Source organism: Falco rusticolus, chromosome 1 (genome assembly GCF_015220075.1).
Source record: "Falco rusticolus isolate bFalRus1 chromosome 1, bFalRus1.pri, whole genome shotgun sequence".
Lineage (NCBI taxonomy): Eukaryota > Metazoa > Chordata > Aves > Falconiformes > Falconidae > Falco > Falco rusticolus.
Genome location: NC_051187.1, coordinates 14653814 through 14674867, shown reverse-complemented (window position 1 = coordinate 14674867; position 21054 = coordinate 14653814). Strand labels below are relative to the sequence as shown.

Here is a 21054-nt window from a genome sequence, read left to right as displayed (position 1 = left end):
TTGTAGGAAAGATGCACTGTAGTCATTTATTGATTGCTTTCCAGGAAATTCAGAATTTTTCTAATAGGAGCAAGTTCTTTTGCAGTAAAGACTCCTCCAGCTTTGTCACCTCTCAACGCGGAGGCTGCTCCCCTCCTTCCCTTCCCCCACAAGTTACAAGTACCTGTAACGCACTACAGGAAAACAAGGGTACAGAGCAGTGACAGCACTTGTTCTCCAGAAGGTCAGTAAAAGAAGCAATGCAAATTAGCACAGGGTACTATCCATGACAGACAACATGAGAGAGAGAAAGAGAGAGAGGCTGGACTCCTCTGACACACAGGGCGGCTGTGGGCTAGCACTTGGCAGTTGTTCTACAGCTTGATCCGTCTGGAAAAAAGGATATTCACTTCGGTCGGCATATCGTAGCCTGCGGTGGCCACATCTTACCTGCTTTGTGGCCAGTGAGGCCAGGGGAGCATGTGCTAGTCATCAACAACCCCCATGGGACACGTGGGATGGGGAGGGGACATATGGTTGGATTAGTGGCATCTGCCACTTCAGTAACATCCATTGCCAGCAATGGAAGCTCCCTGGCAACCAGTGTGCACAAGAGGTGTTAGCCATAGGTTTCAGTGCTGTGGGAATTTCAGTTTTTATTTAAAACCCCTCCCCCAAGCCTCGTAATTTCAGGCTGTGGGAAATGTGTGGTTCCAATCCGGTTCATCTTGCCCCTCAGATTAAAGTCCACCAGCTCTGTGTTACGGTCACTATTGCAAATGAGACCAAGTCCCTATTTCTGACTTTCCCTTCCCTCTTCCCCCTGCTCTTTTAATAGGGCCACACTTTCCTGCTCAATCACAGTTGATGCCATCACCACTCTCTCCTAGGCACTGGGGTTTCCACTGTAATGGAAGTTTGTGCGCTTTTTTTGAACATCAAGCCCTCACTCTTTGGATACAGTATCCTAAGTTACTCAGCTGCAAGCAGAGCAGAGGTGGAACTGTGAGTATCATATATATATATATATCTCTATCTATATCTTTACCTTGAAAATTAGAATGTGAATGTTACAAAACCCCACTGAATTGCCCAACTGCCAACCAAAAGTAGAAAAAAAAAAATGGTTAAAGGAATCCAATGGCTATATCCTGATGTAGAAAATGCTGTACAGTCCCCCACGTATACACACACATTACAGGCTTCAGTCATCTGAGCAATACAAATATGGCTGCTTAGTTTTTCTTAGCACAAATTAGGATAGTGACTGGGGGAAAAATAAATCTTTTTGGCTTGGAATCCACATCGTACAAGAATGCTGAGCAGTGGATGGGGCCAGTTTGTACTGTTCTAGCAAAGCAGTATCCTTAGTCAACATAAAAATGACCTGAGAAATGTTACATACCTCAAGACAGTTCATTTGGAATTCATATGTACAAAGTAGAAATAACTGATGATATGCGCGCACACACACACACACACAACACGTACACACACAGGCAGGACAGCCTCTGGCTGCGCTCACCTAGGATGGGTGTTTCATATGCTGCTGCATCCTGGCCACCTTCCCCTTCGTGGCAGACACAAGCTCACTCAGACAGATTACATTTCTCAGATTAGTTCTTTGCATTGTGTATTAATTGTACCAGTGCAATAACATTGTCAAAAAAAGGAGGAGCTGCTCCAGGGGAGTCCGAGACCCTGGGTCAGATTCAGAAAAGGGTGGTTTAAACTTTTTTTTTTTTTTTTTAAGCGAGGTACACATTAAGCAGAGCTCTGTGTTAAGGGGATCTCAGCAGAAGGCATGCTTGGCTTAGCCTCTTTTTCCTCCACAGCTTTGTCCTCCGTTTCCAGCTGTTCACCACTTTTTATGCTTTCTTGGAGCTGCTGGCGTCGCTGCACCTCTGCTTTAAGGTTCTCCAAGTCTTTCTGGCTGAAGGGGAAATGAGGAAGGGTAGCAAATATCAGACCAGCTTTAGGAACAATGCGAAGCACACTTTTGTCTTCAACAAAGCAAGAAATGTTCCTAGCACTTGCCCTGCTCCTGCCAGGCCTCAGTCCCACATCTCAGCAACACCTGAGCAAGGCCAGGTGCTTTTTTTGCCATTAGGTTTTGAGCCAAGAGGCACCAGGATGTGACCCTGTCAGTGGCCACTCAGCAGAGGCAGTACAGTTAATCTGACATCCAGGCTGCCTCCAGCTGCTTCTGCTGAATTTTTACCATCAGTGACTATCTGCAGCCTCAGAGGAATGCGATCTCAGCTCAGGTCATCTCTTTCCATCACCACCCCAACCAAATTTTCAACAAAAGGCTAAGAGACAATTTATAGGTTTCTTTTTTTTTTAAAAAAAAAGTACTGCTGATTATAGTGGTCTTGATAATAATAATCAAGACTAGTAATATGATCTCAGCTAGTGTTCTTTGTAAACAAATCCTGTGGAGCTGGAGAGGGAATACCTTCAAGATGTGCTAGAAACAATGACCCTGCTAGGCAGCCTTGTCTGTGGAAGAGCCAGTGCTGTTCTTCACAGGCCAGCACTGCTCACCTCATTTCTTCTGGGCAGAGACTACTGACTGTGCTCCAGCTGCCGCCCCCTCTGCAAACGGAGCTAAACAGAAGGATCCCTTTGCTGCTGGGGCAATGGGCTGAGAACAGGCACTATGGGTAGATGGCAGCCCCTGGCTGCTGGCACAGCAACCCCGGGGCAAGTCGCACAGTAGTGGTCTTGCCCTCTGATGCATCAACCCTCCAGGGAGCTCGCCTGATTTCCTTTAGCTTCACAGAGCAGTCTGGGCTTTGTGAGATCAGATGGCTGCTACAAGCTCAAGGTTACAGTTTTGAAAGAGACACCTGATGTTTCATGCAATGTTCCTCCAACCACAAGCTTTTTTTTGTGCCACTAAGGATTCCCAGGGACCCCACAAAGCATCCCTTTGCAAGTGTTCAGGAGTGCCTTCAAGGGACCTAGCACCTTCAAAAGCAGTTTTTATGCAGAAGTGACAATTTCTGCTGGTTTTTGCCTAGTGCTGCAGGAAGAGGAGAGGTACGCATGGTCACTGCTAACTCCACATTTTGGGTCAGGGACTCTTAATGCAAAGGCAAGCACTGCATTTATCTTTGTTCCTGAGATAGCATAATACAAAAAGACTACCTGAATTCTAAATGTACAAACTGTGTACACAGAGGTATTGCTCTACCTTAGTGGAATGAAGAGAATTCCATTGATAATGTTGAGCTGCTCCAGGACACTGGCCATACTGGGAGCTGTGAACTACAGCATAAGGAAAAAAAAAAAAAGTATTAGCAGTCAAAACCTAAAGAAGAACTCGGAGCTCCTAAGCAAGTCCAGATAGCATGGAAACCCCATGTCTTATATGAAACCCTAATAGCTGTAAGGTGGCATAATTTATGGGTATAAAAGGAGGTAGAAAAAATCAGTTGAAAATCTAGAGGTCTGCAGCCAGTCAGTGTGGGAGACCTTCTCCATACTCTGTGGGACTTAAGCTAAATTCCCAGCGTCTCCCAGTGGGACACTATTGCCTGGACTTTAATCAGTTCAAGGTCCTTCTGCTCAAATTACTCTGCTATGAACTCCAGCAGGGAGAGCACCCATTGCACAAGTCAGTGCTTACCCCCCTAGATATGCCACAGACAGGCTGGTGTGATCTGCCAGGTGCACAGGCAGATAAGAGCAGCTGGGTTTGGCCCCAGCAGGCCAATCTCCTGTTCCATGTCAGGCGAAGCAAGGCAGGCCCCCCCCCACGCTCCGCTCTGCTGCCCAGCCTCCCCACACCACACAATCCTTGGAAGGAGAACAAAGCACCTGGTGAAAGATGACAGCATTTTTAGGATAAAGAAACTGAAGTACTTTTGGATTGAGCAACCTGCCTACAGCCAGTGAGTCAGCAGAGGGGCAGGTCTGCACAGAGGTGCTCAGGCTCCCACGCTGTGAGCTGCCCAATGCAAACCTTACAGATCTCCCTGGGTGCCCTGCAACGCAGCCAGCTGTGCTCCACAGCCCCAGCTCAGGAGAAAGAGCCAGAGCCACTCGGTTCAGAAGCAGAGGGGACAAATGGTCAGTCTGGCTTGGTTACGCTGTGCTGTGTCTGAGCCTCTGCCTTTGCAGGGACAACCTGCCCCTGAAGGGTCTGCAGCTGGCACAGCCATTGCCACCTCCTGCACAGGACACATCTGTATGCGTATGCTGCCTTGTCCTTCAAGAGCAGCAAAACAAACCTCTGCCTTCATGACAGATACTCTCGATTGCCCTTATTGCGTAGAAGTTACCTTAAGTGGCATGATGTTTGCATTGGAGCCATTCTTGTAAATCTCATTCATTGTGCGTTGAAGAGCGACTGCTTGCTGAGTCAGGTATTTCAAGTACTCAGAGCTCTCTTTGGTCTTTTCGTGGTGTTCTCCAAGCTTATCAGAAAAGGGAAAAATCAGAACAGGACCCAAACCAGGCTGCACTCCTAGTCTCTGCTAGCTCAACATCTTTACAGAAACTCATGAGAACTGGATGTCACCTGGCTTGGCATTCAAAAAAAACAAACAAAATTTCCTCTAGGAGCCTTATTATCAACATTACACATTTCCATCAAGCAGGAGCATGTTTGCAGGGTGAGTGGCATTCCCTCCACCAGGCTGTGCTTTCAGCCACTGAGAGGGCACTGAATCACCGAGTACAACTGCAGACGTGTTCAGACAGACCCCGGGCTGATGCAGAAGTTTCACTGTGCATCAGCAAGGGCTGCGAGCGGGAGAAGGTACTGCCCACAAAACAGCTCAACTACCAAACTAGTTTGGATCAGGTATTTAAAAGATACATGGTGCAAAAAGTGGAAAGAACAGACCAGTTCTTTCAGTGGCCGGAATGCAGGCTGTGCCACCAACAGGAGTTTCTGTCCAGTGACTGGGTACATACAGCAAGAGCGAACTTGCAGAAAGGCTATTCAAAGCCTTTTGGCATGAAAGCCCTCAGTTATCGTACAGGGCAGCAATTCTGCCCCATCCCTAGAAAGAAGATTACCTGGCACCTGCGCAGAGCGGTTTGTAAGAAAGGCCTCCCCAAGCCCCCAGCGGTGGCACTGCACGTTTCTGGCAGTGACGCCGTATGATACAAGTTAGCAGCACACCCGCTCATTACCTGGTTTTTGTAGATGGTGTAGCCTTCCTTCTCGTGCTGCAGAGCTGACCGGAATTCTGCTTTGCTCTCATACACTCGGGCTACCAAGTGGTGGCTGAAGGAAGGAAAAGGGTTTAGAAAAGCTTTCACGAAGAAGAAACGTTTCTGCCCTACAGCAAGCAGGACTTTAACATAATGTTTTGGCTAGAAGCTTAATACCAGTGCGAAAGGAGACAGATACTGGACTCGCAGTACAGCACCCCAGCAGTTACTTCTTCCCACCCTGTCTGGGGATTGATGTACTACACCAATCTGGGTTTTACGGAAATGCTGAAAAGCAGCCTATGGAAGTAAAGACTGAATCAGGGACTTTTTTTTCCTCCTGCAGCCAGGAAAGCCGAAGGCCACAGCAGCAAACTGAATAGCAGCAGCACATCCACAGGAACATCTCAGGGCTGCATTTGTTAACCGGAGAAGGGGGAAGCAGCCATAAGCCCTTATCCTTCAAAAAGGGTCTTTTTGTTTCTTAGAAAGCAAATGTGTGAATTATTTGGATTATACACAGACAAGATAAAAAAAATGAAAAAAAATCAATCTTCAGAAACAACTAGCAAAACAGTGGCAGAGCTGGGACCCAGTTGGGAAAGCTGAATTGGCTTGGATTTTGCTTCCTTAGTGTTTCTGGAATGAAAAAAAGATTTCTGGTTTTGGCAGTGTTACTCTGTGGGAGGTGACGAATCCCATCACACATCCCAGTGCTGCTAAGGCCAGGCAAGATGCTCTCTGCAGAACGTATACCCGTCAACTGCTGGAAAACAAACCAGACTCTTGTGGGTGCTTAATAAGATTTATTCTCACCCTGATGAGGAACAGATGGGTTGCAATGTGGTAGTAGTAATTAGGAGTGGGCCACTGCCTGGATGATAGTGAGCCAGTTTTGCATTCAAAGACAGTGCACAGAAGAGCAGTGGGTATTTAGCGCAGATCCTAAAGGTGCCGACCACTCATAGCTCCCTTGGAAACATAGGGAAGCTGCTCACTATTTTATTCAAATACAAGGCTTTATGGTAAAGGACAAAAGCAAATTATATGCTTCTCAAAAGATAGCTCCCTGAGGGCTGAAACAATTAAGACAAGTGTTTATACTGGGAGACTGGGGAGATACATAATTACGTTAGCCTTGCTCTCCAACCTTCACTTGCCATGTAAGTTTTTCTACTGAAAATCCACAACGACCAGGGGTCATTTGACAGATTTTTGGGGCAATCAGCATCACAGCAGATCCCACAATTAACACCAAGAACACAGGATCTCCATCTTTTGAAGCCACAAACCCTGATACTGCACCATGACCTTGACTCACACAGCCCAGCAGTCTCAAGAAGTCTGACAGCTGGGACAAGATTGAGTCTAATTGAACAGGACACAGCTGGATCAGATCCCTCCCGTATGAGCACATGGTGAATGTGACCCAGCCCAGCTCCACCCTGCCTCACCTTAGCGCAACTTTCAAAGACTTGGAGCCGTGATACTTGGAGCTGATGGCCAGCGCATTCTCTAGGAACCGGAGGGACAGGTCATACTCCATAACCCCGTGGAGCACCAAGCCAATGTTGTTCTGCACAGAGAAGTCAAGGCATTCCAAAAGGCAAACAAACTACATGTTCATTGCTTCATAAACAGCAAGACCACACAGGTTTCACTGTGAAGCAGGCTGTAGCAGCCACAAGTCCCTGGTGGTTACCTGAATACCATGTTGTAACAGGAGACCACCCTCCCCCTTGGGAGGTCGGTCCAAACAAGCCAAAGGAACCCTGAGGAACTCTTATTTTACACGAGGGCAACAAGAACAGAATTAAGGAATTTGCCCAAGGATTACAGGTGCACAAACCCACACCTCCAGTGTCCCCATGCAGAGCGCCAACCACAGAGAGCTGACCTTCCCAGCTAGAGTGTCAAACTCCTTTTTTCCCTTCTTCCAATGGTACCAGCTGGTAGCAACCCAGAGAGGAAAAAGCAGTGCCTAAATGTTTAAGTAGCCAGTACTGTGGGCATCTTAATGGCCAAGAGGTTTCTTAGAGATTAGAAACCCAAAGACTCTAAAAAGGTTACTTACATCTAAGAGTGCCATTTCTGGGTGATCCTCCCCAAATACCAACAGCATGAGGTAGCGTGCACGGTAGAGTAAGTTCAATGCTGTAGAGAGCTGGCTGTTTGCAAAGCAGTACAAAGCAAGGTGCATCTAGAACAAAAGTAGTAACCCAGCATTAATGGTTTTTACTTACCACTCTAAAGCAAACTCCTCTCTCTCTTCTACTCCTTTCCTCAGCTGCACACAAGTAAGAAATTCTTCCTTTAGGGTAAAAAGGATTTCAACCACTCGGAAAAGTCCCGGTCTGCTGGCTGATTTACAGCTCCACTGAGGTATTGTGTCAGACACAGTACTGAGGAAGCTGTTGAAGTGCTTCACTTTGGTTTCTCTTACACACCTCAAGGTGTCGACCTGTATGTATACGATACTGATTGCGCTTTTGGGGGGATTCCTTCCCCTTCTTTACTTCTGACAAGCCCAGGGCAAAAGCCAGCAGAATTAATAAACAGAAATAAACATCCAGCAGACAAACCCCCAAAATTCTAAAAACTAAGTAGGACAAAACCTGACCATGCAGGATGCTTATAACGCAAACACTTAGGGATTCGGTTTACAAAATCGTAAGATACAAAACTTATGATGGAAGTTGAGGATTCTGGGAAGAACACTGCAGAAGGAAGGAGAGCTGCAACTGTTTTCTAGATGCAGACATGAATTAAGGCTCACAGGCTCCAGGCGGACACACGAGGTGCTGCTTCTCCCCCAGCACCCTGTACTCACGTATTCTTGAATCGTGTTGGGATGTTCAATACCCAGGACCCTCTCGCTCATTAGCACTGCTTTCTGCTGATTACTTAAGGCCTGAACAGAACAGAAGACCCAAGACCAAGTCACACAGTGCCAGGCGCTTGAGCGAGCAAGCAAGCATGGATAAGGAATGAAAGGACTATGCAGACCCTATCCAAGCCCTTGCTTACCTCTGAATAATCTCCCATGATATAGTTGAGACGAGCTAGCAGCCTCAGGCAGGCACATATTTCTACATGCATAGCACCATACACATTGTTGAACAAGTTTAAGGCTTCGTTGATGAGCTCGCAGCCCTCCTTTAAGAAACCTGAAAGAAAACTGGTATTCATATACGCATGTACGTTAAATAACCCCTAACACTACTGGAGAAGTGCGTTGCCCATGGAGCAAAACCAGTACTGGGATATGCAGCCATAGTCACTGCCTTGGGGAAGGTCTAAAACCTCGAGGAAGAGAACTGCTGCCCTGTGTCCATCCCTGTTCGTTGCTGGTGACTCTATAGCAGGTGTGTGTGTCAGAGGGTCCTGGAGACCACGGTTCTCCACCAGAACAGGGTGGTGTGTGTGGGGTGCACTGACAAAGGGCAGCGGGCCATGCCACACATACCCCGCTCTTCCCTTTATCAGCGGTCACCTCAAGAGGCAGAGGCATGTTGGGTCTGTACCTTGCTGAACCTTTGCTTGCCCGCTCTGAAAGAAGTGGAAAGCGTCTGAGGCTTTGGGGTTTACGTGCTTCACTACAGGGAAGATGTTGAGAATATCCTCTTCTGTGAAGGTGGGCTTGTGTCTGTTGTCAAAGTTGTACTCCTTCAGCAGTATCTGGAGGAACCAAAGAGATCGGAGGTCACGGTCACCCCCTTCACAGGTATTTGGCAAGAAAAGAGCGGAAAATGAGCCTTGAATTCTGCATGTGGATCCACAGTCAAAATATCTCCCATATCCCTAGCTAGGCGCAAGGGTTTTGAAAGAAGGTCACATGCAGGCGTGCACCACCACGTGTGTGACAAATCACACCACAGTGCCGAGGCACGGTGTACGTGTGTGATGGGGTCCCTGACAAGGGAACCCCATCCAGCCAATCTCCCGCACACCCCAGAGGGGTGATAAGGTAGTGCTGTGGGGAAGGAAAACCCCTGCACTTCAAGCAAAGACAACCCTGAAGTCTTGCTCTGCTCAGCCAAAGAGCTGCTTCTCTGCACAGGGAGCATGCACGTCGTGAACATAAGATGCAAGTTTGGTCTGTCAGAGCGAGCAAGCTACAGGAATTACTTCAGGCTGGCTAATCTTCCAAGGGAGATGCACAGCAAGTTCACCCTAAAAGAGAACTGGATTAGAAATCTCTTTCCCAGGGGTGGAACCTGTATTCCAACATTACCACCACAAAGACCTTCAGGAGCTTGTGCTGTCTGTCTGAAAGGCTGGCCCCTGCAAAGCCGTCTGCACTTACTCTTCAAGTTTCTCAGTACAGAACATGGTGGGGAAGGGAAGGAAGACATGGATCTTACTTGGACTCCAGTTTTGAGGGAGATTTCACGAAGCAGGGTGATCTTCTGTAGATTATACACTTCAGCTGCTTGGTCGGCATTCTCACTGCAAAAAGCACACACAAGCTTCAGCTCTCAGGAAGGTTTCTGCCCAAGGACATCCCTCCACTGTGGTAGGCCTGAAGCACCAGTCCCTGTACAGTGAGATGCTAACAGAACCAACACTGCCGTGGTTGGTAACATTCTATTAAAGCTTACAGAGTTGCACAACAGTGCTTTTTACTGAAATCCTGTATGTGGTCTCTTCAAAGCTCACTGCACCATCTGGGTGAGAGTCCAAATGCCTTCAGCTCCTTACCAAGAGTGAGCTGTCCCTGGCGTGAAGGGATGATCACTCATCTAGCCAACTACTCACAGTTTTTTCCCCTTGGGCTGCTCTGTTTGTGCTTCCAGTTTAACACTCACTATCTGCAACTTCCAGCACCATTCTCTGCTTCAGATACAGGAGAAGCTGTCACTGTTTTGGAACATAAGCTCCCTTCAGCCTAAATCATCGTCTATGTAGACAGATACTCATCTTTTGACTACTGTCCTTCAGCTTCTTGCCTTCTGCTCGCCTCTGCACCACTACGGAGAGGTTTCCCTTCCTCCTCTGGTTTTCCTAGCCACCTCTGCCTCACAGGTTCCATCTCATTTCAAATTTCAGTTACACTTCCCCCTGCTACTCTTTGCCTGATCTGGCATTATAAGCCTGCAAAACTCCCTTAAGAGTACAAATTTATATTCAAACAGAAATATTCAAACATACAATGAGTGAAAAAAAGCAGGTCCCATTAAAGAACAGTAAGAGGTACAGACATTTGGTGAGTGCTCAGGCACAAGCGAGGGCAATTTGCTCTGCTTACCATTCAAGACTAAAATCGAAGTAGTTCTTTGCTTCTGAACAAATATTCTTCCAAAGTTCCTGAGGGGTCATGCTGGCCCATGCAGTGTTATCAGCATTTCCAAGGTTCCTGTTTTTCCTTTTCTTATTCTTTTTCTTGGAGACCAGCTCATCAGCTGGAAGATGGGCAATGGGATTTGGAAAGGAACTTAGAAAGCAATTGAGGAAGTGGCTGATGGCTGCTGATAAACCCGACAGCTCCACACCCTATAGCGAGACACCAAAAATCAGTTGTGGAAGACACCTGCCATCACACAGGCCCTGCTCTGACCCTGAGCCTCACAAATATCCAGTCCTACCAGGAACAGGAAAATCTTCCAGGAGAGGGAAAGAAAGGCAGTATTTGCAAGGGGAACTAGTGCAGACAGAGTTATGTAGATGTAAGTATATACCTACACACACACAAAGATATAGTTCCATTTACGGCTGCTACCTGGGACAGAGAAACCAGAGAGCGTAAACTAGAATAAAGCCAGGTGCGTTGCTATGCCATGTACGGTTAGTTATAAGGATGCACTAGTGTTCTTGCAATTAAAAAAGCTTCTTAGAAAGGCAAAAGCAACATTGTTTAAGAGGGAAAAGGCATTACAGGGAAAACAAGCTGCGATTTCACTTTTAGAAGCCTTCAACATAGTGAGTGAGAATCTGGGGAAGAAAAGCATGAATGATTACTCTCTGGGAAAGCCATCTTCAAGTGGGAACTTATTTTCCCCTACACGCAGGCCTGTACGTATTTTAGCACTAATGAGATTGTACTTCCTGTTGCTAAGCAACCCCCATGAACTGCCTAATGAGAGCAGAGACTCAAACAGCTCTCTATTTGTTAAAAAAAGTCATTAGAGAGGACACGCAAGGCAAGAGGTTAGACTGCAGGTCATACCTGGAGGTACGTCTTGAAGATGTGTTTAGCCGATCGAGTGATCAGTTCACTGATACCTATTTTCTACCCAAAAGAATAAAGAATAGAGACTAAGAGTCAGTTGGCAATAACAATGAAAAATACACTCCGCTTCTGAAGTGGGCTTTTATCAAGATCTGCAGAAAACACACTCTCCGGGCCTTCCCCTGCAGCACAGAACCATTTTGCATTCGACGACTGGAGCCAGCGAAGAGCCCCCGGCACAACCATGCAGGGTGACCACAAGCCACCCCGTGCGGCACAGCTCAGCTCTAGCGGTGCTTCCAGGAGCTGCTGCAGCACTAGCCCCACGCATGCTCGTGGACAGCCACGCTCGCACACTTTCCAGTTCAATTCCAAGCCTGGATGGAACTTGAAAAATGCATGGCTTAAGATCCAACTGTGTGTCACCTGCTGTCACACCTGGGAATCCCCGAAGCACCTCTCTGTCCCAAAGGACACTCAAACTTCCTAACGTTATGAAAGCCACTGAGTATTTGGGAGCAGAACTCCCCACTCACCACTTACAGGTCCTCCTCCCTCCCCCCCTGTTTTTGAAGCTGTTTATTTTTACACAGAGAAAACAACTGGCCAAGCTGGAACCTATACAGGGAATCTATGCCAGGGGCGGTTCTAACTGACAGTCTGAAGTTAAGCCTGGTGCTTACAAAAATGTGATCCAGCTGAGCACGGCCAGGGGTCTTGGTGATGAAGTTGATCACTTTGCCTAGGTAGCGCATGTTGATGCCCCTCTGGTGCATGGCCTCTGCTAAGGTAGCCCCATCCATCGGCAGCACTGTGTGATCCAGGCAGTCTTTGACCTGCAGGGTATATACAAACTTCGGTTACTGAAAGGAAACACATAGGAAAGAATTTCGGTTTTTAAAAAACCTAAAAATTAAAGAAAAAAATAATCATCTGACTGGGGAGGGGAAAAGGCATTCCCTAGCACAGAAGGCAGTTTCCAGGGATGACATTTAAGTCGCAAGCACAGCAAGAGCTGGCAACTGCAGCGCATTGATCAGCCAGAGCCCGGGCTACCAGGCGCTCCCAGCCTTGGGCCCTAGGCTCCACAGCCGGCAAGGCGGATAAACTCAGCCTGGAGAGATTCCTCAGGAGCTCTGGTTAGTGCCTCCTCTGCTGCGCTGCCAGGGTGGGACTGCTGCTCTGAGGTCCGGCAGAGGAAGCCCCAAGCAGCCACAGCCTCGAGCGCCCTGCACAGCTGCGGCAGAGGCGGCGCTGGGCCAGCACTAAGGGGATGCAGCACACCCAGTGCTGAAGGGCACGGTGGGCAGGACCGCTCTCCGCAGCTGCTGGGCAAGCACACGCCTCCATTACCGGGGCTTCAGGGGCACCAAAGGCCAACAGTGACCCTGAGCAAGGTTCTTTTGGTGGGCAGAGTGCTGTAATACCAGAGCCCACCGTGCTATATGGGCAGGGGGAACACTCGCAGCAGATGGCCCAAAGCAGTTTGTGCAAGCTCGATTGTACCGTCGTGCCTCAGCAGACAATGAGCAGCACTACTCACTTCCAACAAGCACTGGGCAACTGAGGTGCTGAGAGATCAACTGTCAAGAGTAAACAGCTCAGGCTTCATCCAATTCCCTGTGCAAAACAAGTGGTGAAGGCCCCACGGAGCGGCACCGAGGACTGTAACCAAGTGCAGAGTGTGCCACCTCTGGAGGGGCCCAAGGAGACCAGTGAGCATAACCCAGCATACGGCTTCCAGCAGTCTGCCCCAGGCCACGCAGGAGCTGGCAGCAGAGCAGGGACTCTGAGGACTCCTGTGGCTCAGGCACCGAGAACCACTTTCCCCTTGGCATGCCTTATTTAACCAATGCTTGTGGAACTAGCAGGCTAACCCTTCTTTACTGGCCTCACAGTCACTAACTAAACACATTTCCAATTAAAAAGTCTACGTGGAGTTGTGCACGCTTAGTTGATAAGGGGAAATGGCACTTGCATTTTAAGCTGTGCTGCAGTGCTGATAAAGACTCACTTAATTCATGTCCTGGAGTAACACCAGTTACCCTCCGATATGCAGCCTACAGAAGGCTGGCTGCTCACGGCAGCTGGCCTGTAACCTGCCCTCACACGTGCTTGTGCAGCATTTTGGGTATATACACTAGTGTACCAACTATCTTGTAAAACAACAGTCACCGAGCCCTCTTCTGATTAACTCCCCCTTCTTTTTTTATTTGAAGGCTGAATACCTGGTCTTAAAGGTTATGCCGACTACAAAACTAGTGGATTTTGAGTCCTGAAGAAACTTTCCAGCAAGGAAAATCCCCTCCTATGTAAGTCCAACTCCTCCTGCACCTCTTGGAGCTGAGATCATCAACTGTACCGTCCTAGCGACGGTGCTGCTGTGATGCCTGCATTAACAGTCAGTTTAGAGAGTGTCTTGAGAAGGAAAAAGCTGGTATTTCTTATCTAGCTAGGGGCATGGGTAAGCATCCAAAATGCCTAAGACTTACAGAGGGAGTTTTTACAATAGATATTAGAACATTTTCCCAGGTGACTCCAAATTTTTAGTCACCCCTTGAGTCATAATCAGGGTCAGATAATACACGTAAGTTGTGCACGATGCCCAGGGCTAGGGAGGATGGCTTATGTGGCCCTTATTGTCCCAAACTCTTAGCAATGACTTAACTACCAGTGCCAAAAATTCTTTGTTGGCCTGAGGTGGGAAAGTTGTGCCATGATGTAAGATGGGAAATGGAAAACCCTTCTTGCTCTTGCACCAGAGATGCCTGTAGTGTTCACCATACTGCACTGCTGGCGCCAGAGAGGAACACAACACTCGCTCAGGAGGCAGAACCGGTGTACCGCCGTGCCAGTGCTTGCGCCAAGTGGTTGGGCCTGGGCAACCTTTCAGAGGGGGCACTGCTACTGGTCCTCTGTTCCTTACCAAACCTGGGATCTGGCACGACAGCAAGAATGCTGCAGCATCCTTCAGCAACTGCTTCTGATCCTGCACCTCCTCTTTACTCGACTCGGGAAAGCGAACGCCTGGGAGAGTAAAAGAGAGAAAAGATAAAGCATATCAACTCAAAGAGCCAAGTAATATACACAAAGCTTACAGTAAGAGCAGGTAAACAGTTGAAGTGATTCTGTCTCCCTGGAATTAAAGATAGTTCTTCAAAAACTCATACACCCTTCAACATGTTTCGATGGCAAGAGCATGAGCTGCTCTGCTTGGTTAGTGGCTGTGCTGCTCTGGTCCACTTATTCTTTCTTAACACTGCTTTTGAAGAGCAGAATTTTTGTACTTTTATCTGGCCCATTCTACCTAGTGCTGCATACATTTCCAGTGCAAAAAGAGTCAACTGGCTAGACTGGAGTGGGAACAGTTCAGCAGATGGGCCAGCAAATACTGCAAGTGCTAGAAAAATCAGAGTCCTTGGCTTTTGCACACCAGAATTAAAATAAGGTTTAAGTACTAGCTGCAAAGTCAGTGCCAAAGCACTAACCTTCACCAGCCTTAGAAGATGCTGGAGTGTTTAAAAACACATGCTCCTTCCGACACATTTATTCCAAGCTGAATTCAACTATATGACCATTCCCCTGCAATGTGTACATATACAGCCTCAGTATTCACCCCCCATAAATACTCTGGGAGCTGCTTCTGTATTTCCAAATAAAAAATACTGATTCCAGCCATGGAAAGCTACAGACGATGCCTGTGACTGATGCATGCGTTTGAAAGGGCACTGTGACCTGCTTACAGTAACGTTACTAAAACAAACCCCACCCTTCACTAACGACCCAACATCAGTCGTTCAACTACAACCGGTTTGGTTTTTTTTGTAAACCACTACACTAGGATCAAGTTGAGTTTTTTCCCTTCCCTCTGCTTCTTTTCAGGTGGTCTAGCAGCTGGGATGCTGGAGAATCACAAGAAGATTCTTGGCAGCAATCTGCAGACCTCCCCCGCGCATAGCAGTGGGAGACAGCTTACTGCCTGCATTTGGTAGTTTAAGCATTGCCATCAATTACACATCTTTTTCTTTTCTGTATCTTTGTGCTGCATGGAGAGGCCTGCACCATGCCCAGCTAGCTAAAAGCCAGCAATATTCTTGGCTACAGAACACAATTTTTTGTCTGTAGCTGGCTGGACGCAGCAATCCTCTGAAGGAGGACTGAAACCAGTGCTTTGTACACATACCTGGTGAGAAAATGTCTGGGTTAAACCGAATGTCAAATGATGTGTCGCTAATGGAGCCTACAGCCTTGCAAGCATTTCTAATCACTTCTCTGCTTTTGGGATCCACTGGAGCAGGAAATAAAAACAGAATAAATGAATGTGGATTTCAGAGTGACAAGCCCAGTTATTAAATTAAGATAAATGTTTTGTTACTACAAGCAGCAACGATGGCACATTCTGCCGAAATCCATTATAAAAACAATCAATTGCAAGATCCTCAGAAAGGAGGATGGCTGCAAAATGCAAAATCTGAACAGGAGCACGTAAGATGACCCAGTAAACCCATGGACCTCCCCACCCGCAAGCTGCGGACACTCAGAAATCCAAGCCTGGGATTCCCAAAGGAATGCCTGGGCATTGCATGCGTCCCAGCCCTGCCAGAGCCCGCTCCCCTCCGCCCGCACCGAGCCCCTGGCAGCGTAGCCCCCGTCCCGCAGGCCAGGCTCTCGCTCCAGCGGGGCCCTCAGGCTGCACCCTGAGGGGCACTCGCCCACCTACCCAACCTGTCCCCAGGGCGATTCAATAACGAGTGCGAACAGCTCTGCCCAGAGCCAAGACCATATAGATAGAAGCAGCCAGTGCTCGTCCTGTGTAAGAGCAAACCACGACGCCGACCACCCCAGCCCAGCCCCCGCCTGGAGGCGGCCCACCAGCCAAGGGCAGGGGGCCCGGGCCGCTTCTGGTGCTGGGGGCGAAATACCTGTTCCATCATCCGATGCAATGGTCTCAGCAAGCTCTTTCACCTGATCAAGTCCGGTCACGTTATCGTCTATTTTACCATCCTCTGACTCAGACTTCTCGCCATCTGCAGTACCGTTCTCCGGAGAGGTGCCATTTTCCAGCGCACCTGAGCTCTCCTGCTTGTTGGCTTTGTGCTGCATCAGCTGCAGTGCAGCCAGCTTCATGAATAAGAGATACCTACAGTAAAGGGAAAGAGGAATTCAGCACAGCAGGAGAATCCAGAGGGATCACCACTGCTCTGCGAGGAAAAGCCTCACAAAGTTAGCATTACTGACCACAGTTTCCCTGTGGAAAAACAGGACGTACACCCTCTTCCCATGAGCTTTCCAAAAATAATGTAAGCTCTTTTGATTTATCAGAAGCAGCAAATAAAGTGGGTTTTCATTACTCATCACAATGGGAAACTAGTCTCCTTGCAGTGGTTACAAACTGCTTTCTATAAGCATCAGCAGCAGACAGCTCAGGAACACTTGCTGCCAGACACTCGGGACTAATCAAAACCAAACTGGCAGCAGTTTTGCCACAAGCTCTTAGCAGAGAGCAGCACCCTACAGCCATGGTCCTGCAGGCTGCTGGTCTGGAAGCTCTCCCAGGGAGCAGCAAACTCTGCCTGCAGGCACCTGGCAGGACTGGGAAGGGCGCTGGCTGTAGAACTGGTTGCTCAGTGGGCAGGGCTCCTCCATCAGCAACTGGAGGGCTGGTCCTCCCTGCAAGTGAAGCACAGGCTCTGACCACCTGTGACAGCACAGCACCCACAGCCCTTCAGATCGGAAGCAGGAGCATTATCATCACCAGCACCCTGCAGCCACGCCACACAACTTCAACTTGTCCTGCTCCCAGGCTCCCACTTCCTCGCCTGCACTGAGCGAGCCCAAATGCCAACACATCCCACCACAAAAGTGCCTACAGCACTTCCCACAGCTAATTTTTTTCCAGCCTCTAGGAGAGAAGAAGAAAAAAAAAAGTAGCATTCTAGACATCTGGAGAGCCTTAAAAAGCAGCATAAATCCTTCCCACTCCCTAGCTATCAGGTGCACAGCATATCCACAGGGAAAGAAGAACTTCTAAGTGTCTGCACAGGAAATAACAAAAATAGATCTGGAGACTAGAAAGAAAACCACCTCCTTCCCTGGCTCCCTGTAACCCTGTCACAGAAGCCCTACTGCTTTCACCTTGTGAATTAAGTTTCAGTAATTGCAGCTGCACAGCCAAGCAACGGGGAAGTACGCTGCCCACTTCTGGGAGCTCTGTTGTGCTGTCCCTGGGACAAGGCAGCGTGGTCCTGACCTGGACCATTACCTGTTGCAGGGGAAGGAAGGGGAAGCTCAGCTCACCTGTGTTCTACAAAGGCATCGACAAGCTCTTGCCGGAGACAGCAAAGCTTGTGTCTGTGCTGCTTGGGGAACCCCATTTTCTTACATTCCTCTGGCATCTCCTCCCCTTCAACAGGCAGGAAGTTTAGGTCTGGAGGGAAAGTGCGGAGCAGGTCCAGGATGTAGTGGCGCCCGTCATTGCCAATAATGCCTTTGCACTCCACTGAGGAGCACAGCTCCACCTCCTCATTCTTGTCATTGAGGACTTTGTGCTTCTGGATCTTAAGTGGCCTGCTGGTCTTCTCCAGCAGCTCCAGGTACTTGGGGTGCGAGACAACTGTCTTGCCAAAGTCTATTGACCCATAGATGACACTCTGTTCCTGCTCCCGTTCCAAGATGCCAGGAATAATAGACTGAGCTGTCACCCTGTAACCTCTGTAATCCACCACCACAGTCCCCAGCGTGTACAGCCCTTCTACATCCACAGCGTTATAGGTCCGCACACCATTGAGATCATTGGTAGGAGCTACGTAAGCAGCAACATCTCCGCCAAAGTCCTTGTAGTGGTCACGGACATCAAAGCCCAGGCTGAAGAAAATGTTGTTCCAGATGAACATCTGCATCTTGGTCTCTTCACTGGGGTTGATGGCCATGACATTGCCATCAATGACAGCCATAGCACCTCTTGTTGCTGCTGCAGTGAAGTCGCTGTGAACCTGGAGGTAGGTACAAAGAAAGCTGGGTAAGGAAGGGCTCCCACCCTCCCAGCACCTCACTCTTGAGGCTTCCTGCCAATTTCTCCTTCGCTCCCGTCCTCCCAATAGCCTCCCAGCAGGCAGGCAGGTCAGCTGGCTTTTACTTTTGTAAGCCCAGCTAGTGGCTTGGATACAAGCTCCAGGAGCCAGAACATCAGGGATCAGCATGGCTCAGACTCATTAGCTCTCTGCAGAGGAGGGCTTAGGTGTAAGTGTCCCCCCTCCCCCTGTTCCTCCCACCCCCTCGAGGGAGGGCTGGATCAGACGGAATGGCAGAGGACTAAGAGGCAGCTGCCTCCGTCAGGGTCAGCAGGGAGACACTGGGTGAAGGAGCACAATTCTTCCCCATGGGGCTGGAAGCAGAAGGCAGACCTGCAGAGAGAACAGGAGCCCTCAGCTTACGAGCGGGGATCCTCCTCTTGCAGTTTCTAAAGGGTAGCCCAGGTGAAGCGTCCAGATGCAATACAGGCAGCAGAGAAGGGGCTGTGTGAGGAGTCGCCTGCACATCCCAAAATTACCTTGAAAATGGCTCGTTCTCGCAGCAGCCTCTCGGGCAGGTTCTTGCGTGGCAGCTCTCGTGTGGTCTGCAGCTCCTCGTTCCAGTCTCTGGTCTGAAAGAGGCAAAGCCTTGTGGGAAGCGATGCATTGTGTAGGAAGGGGCGAGTAAGCATTTCTGCTTTATGAGGCATTTTGCAAGAGAAGGGAAGTGGCAAGAAATCAGGCTGCTAATTTCACAGGAAGCAAATTAGCAGCAGGAATGAACACTCCTCATGAACAGACTTTAATCAACAGCAGCTTGGGACAGATCTTAGCCCAGCTTACACAGCGCAGTTTAACTGAAACAGCGGCTTGCTAGCTCTGGAGGAGCATCCGCAGGTTCTGTTAGCCAGCACACAGAAATGTGGTCGTACCACAGGCAGGCAGCCACCCACGAGCAGCTGATACAGCCCTGCGAGATTTTATGCTATGAACATTTGGAATAGTTTGCTCAGAGACACAAGAACTGTTCCAGACCTGAGGTCTACTTGTTAAAGGTTAACCTGCTCCCAGCACGGCTGGCAGCAAAACTCTCACCAGCATTCTCAGGCAAAGCAAGACCAGTACCTGTCCAGGTATGTGCTCTTCATAGCCCAGTCTAGAAGTATAAGCGTCTTCTGCCCGGACACAGTCCATGGCATGTTCTGCTTGTGGAGCCGTCCAGCTGTAGACTTGGAAAGGAGTGGCTATCCTTTCAAAAGGGTGTCTCTGAACCCTAGTTTGGGAGTGAAAACAATTAAGACATTTTCTACAGGCAGGCTGCTTTCCATTCTAAGAGAACTTTCTCTCTGCTGCAATATCAGCTTCGACAAACAACAGAACAAGACCAGGTCTCACGAGCAGCACAAGAGACTTTCGTTTAACAAGCTCTATAGCCGTGATGACCGACGGGCATGGACAGCATCTCTCAACAGCAGTCTTCAGAATTACCTGGGCTCTCCCCATCCCTCTTTTCCCCACTTTTATGACTAGAGATCCCCATCACCCTCTGCATTCAGAGGCAGAGGATGCCCACTGCCCGCTAGCCACCTCTCAGGCTCGCCCCCGGTTTTCACACCGGTCAACACGGGTTGCATTAGCATACCCCTCACAGCACACATCCACTAATGAAGTGAAAAAGCAAGCTTCACCAAATGGCCTCTTGTGTAATCTGTCTGCTCTCAGCAGGTGCTGGAGTCTCATCTGTATTTACTTCTGTCCCAGGCAGCAATACAGTATAATAATTTTTAAATGGCCAGATAGTCACAGTGGTGGCTGGAGGCCACTGCTAATTCCCAGCCCTTGTCTACTGCCACTTTCATCTTCTTAATGAGAGCAGAAGCAGAGCTCCTGAAAGCCACACAATGTGCCTGTCAATTTGCACCCTGCTGAGCCAAGGCAGTTCATTAAGTGGACTCTAAAGAATGACAGGCTTTTGCACAGGGCCCACCATCCTGGAGCAGAATAAGTGGTCCCTGCAGCAAGAACAGGAGAATAAAACAATACTTTTTTTTCCCCTCTCCTATTATAGGAGCTAGAGGAAAAGAAATAAAATGAACATGCATGGGCATATTTAAAATAATTATTTGCTCTCCACTGTAAGCCTATGCAGAGCTCTCACGTGTTACTTTCCCTGGCGTTTTATGCTTAGGTCTCTTTTCTTGGATTCAGGGGAGAAGTACCTACTGCACAGGTTACCAGCTCAGTCACATGTGGCTGTGTTTCACATTAACTCTCTGCTGCCTGTCTAGCTAGGAAGTCATCAAGTCTCCCACGAGGTGTATAGCCAACATAGTGACTCAGCGAGGAGACCCACACCTCAGGAGCTGCTCAACACACCAGTGGTTCCCCTTGTACGATTACTGCAGCCCACCTCTGGGCTTTCTCTCCCACTGCACAACTGCCCTACGTGTGCAGCTTCTCATCAGGGAGTGCACTGAATCCCAGGTAAGCCCCACAGCTAGTAACTCCCATGGCAAAGGAAAGCTGTCACCCTCTCCACCCTTTGCTTCAGGCAGAACCAAAATCCCTACATCTACATGCTGTAAGCAAGAGTCATCTGGGAGCTACAGCCAAGAGAAACCATCCGGTGGATAAGGATCAGGACTCTGGGCTTCCACCAGCCTCTGTGCCACGCTGAACAACAGCAGACAAGTCACATCAGCTCTGACAGCTCCATCTTTTGAGCGA

General features: G+C 48.7%; 1 protein-coding gene across 1 annotated transcript in view; it reads right to left on the bottom strand.

The window, feature by feature from the left end:
- CLUH (clustered mitochondria homolog) overlaps window positions 1–21054 on the bottom strand; it is a 40437-nt gene continuing 19383 nt past the window's right edge. The window contains exons 8-26 of the mRNA XM_037411312.1: window positions 19453–19600; window positions 18867–18959; window positions 17615–18309; window positions 16240–16457; window positions 15501–15605; window positions 14244–14344; window positions 12001–12153; window positions 11315–11377; window positions 10397–10641; window positions 9513–9597; window positions 8673–8826; window positions 8176–8315; window positions 7979–8059; window positions 7223–7348; window positions 6603–6724; window positions 5128–5221; window positions 4269–4403; window positions 3179–3252; window positions 1–1912 (exon numbers count right to left, since the gene is read on the bottom strand). Of these exons, the coding sequence (XP_037267209.1) occupies window positions 1744–1912; window positions 3179–3252; window positions 4269–4403; window positions 5128–5221; window positions 6603–6724; window positions 7223–7348; window positions 7979–8059; window positions 8176–8315; window positions 8673–8826; window positions 9513–9597; window positions 10397–10641; window positions 11315–11377; window positions 12001–12153; window positions 14244–14344; window positions 15501–15605; window positions 16240–16457; window positions 17615–18309; window positions 18867–18959; window positions 19453–19600 (3001 nt within the window). The 3' untranslated portion in view covers window positions 1–1743. The remainder of the gene's footprint in view (window positions 1913–3178; window positions 3253–4268; window positions 4404–5127; window positions 5222–6602; window positions 6725–7222; window positions 7349–7978; window positions 8060–8175; window positions 8316–8672; window positions 8827–9512; window positions 9598–10396; window positions 10642–11314; window positions 11378–12000; window positions 12154–14243; window positions 14345–15500; window positions 15606–16239; window positions 16458–17614; window positions 18310–18866; window positions 18960–19452; window positions 19601–21054) is intronic.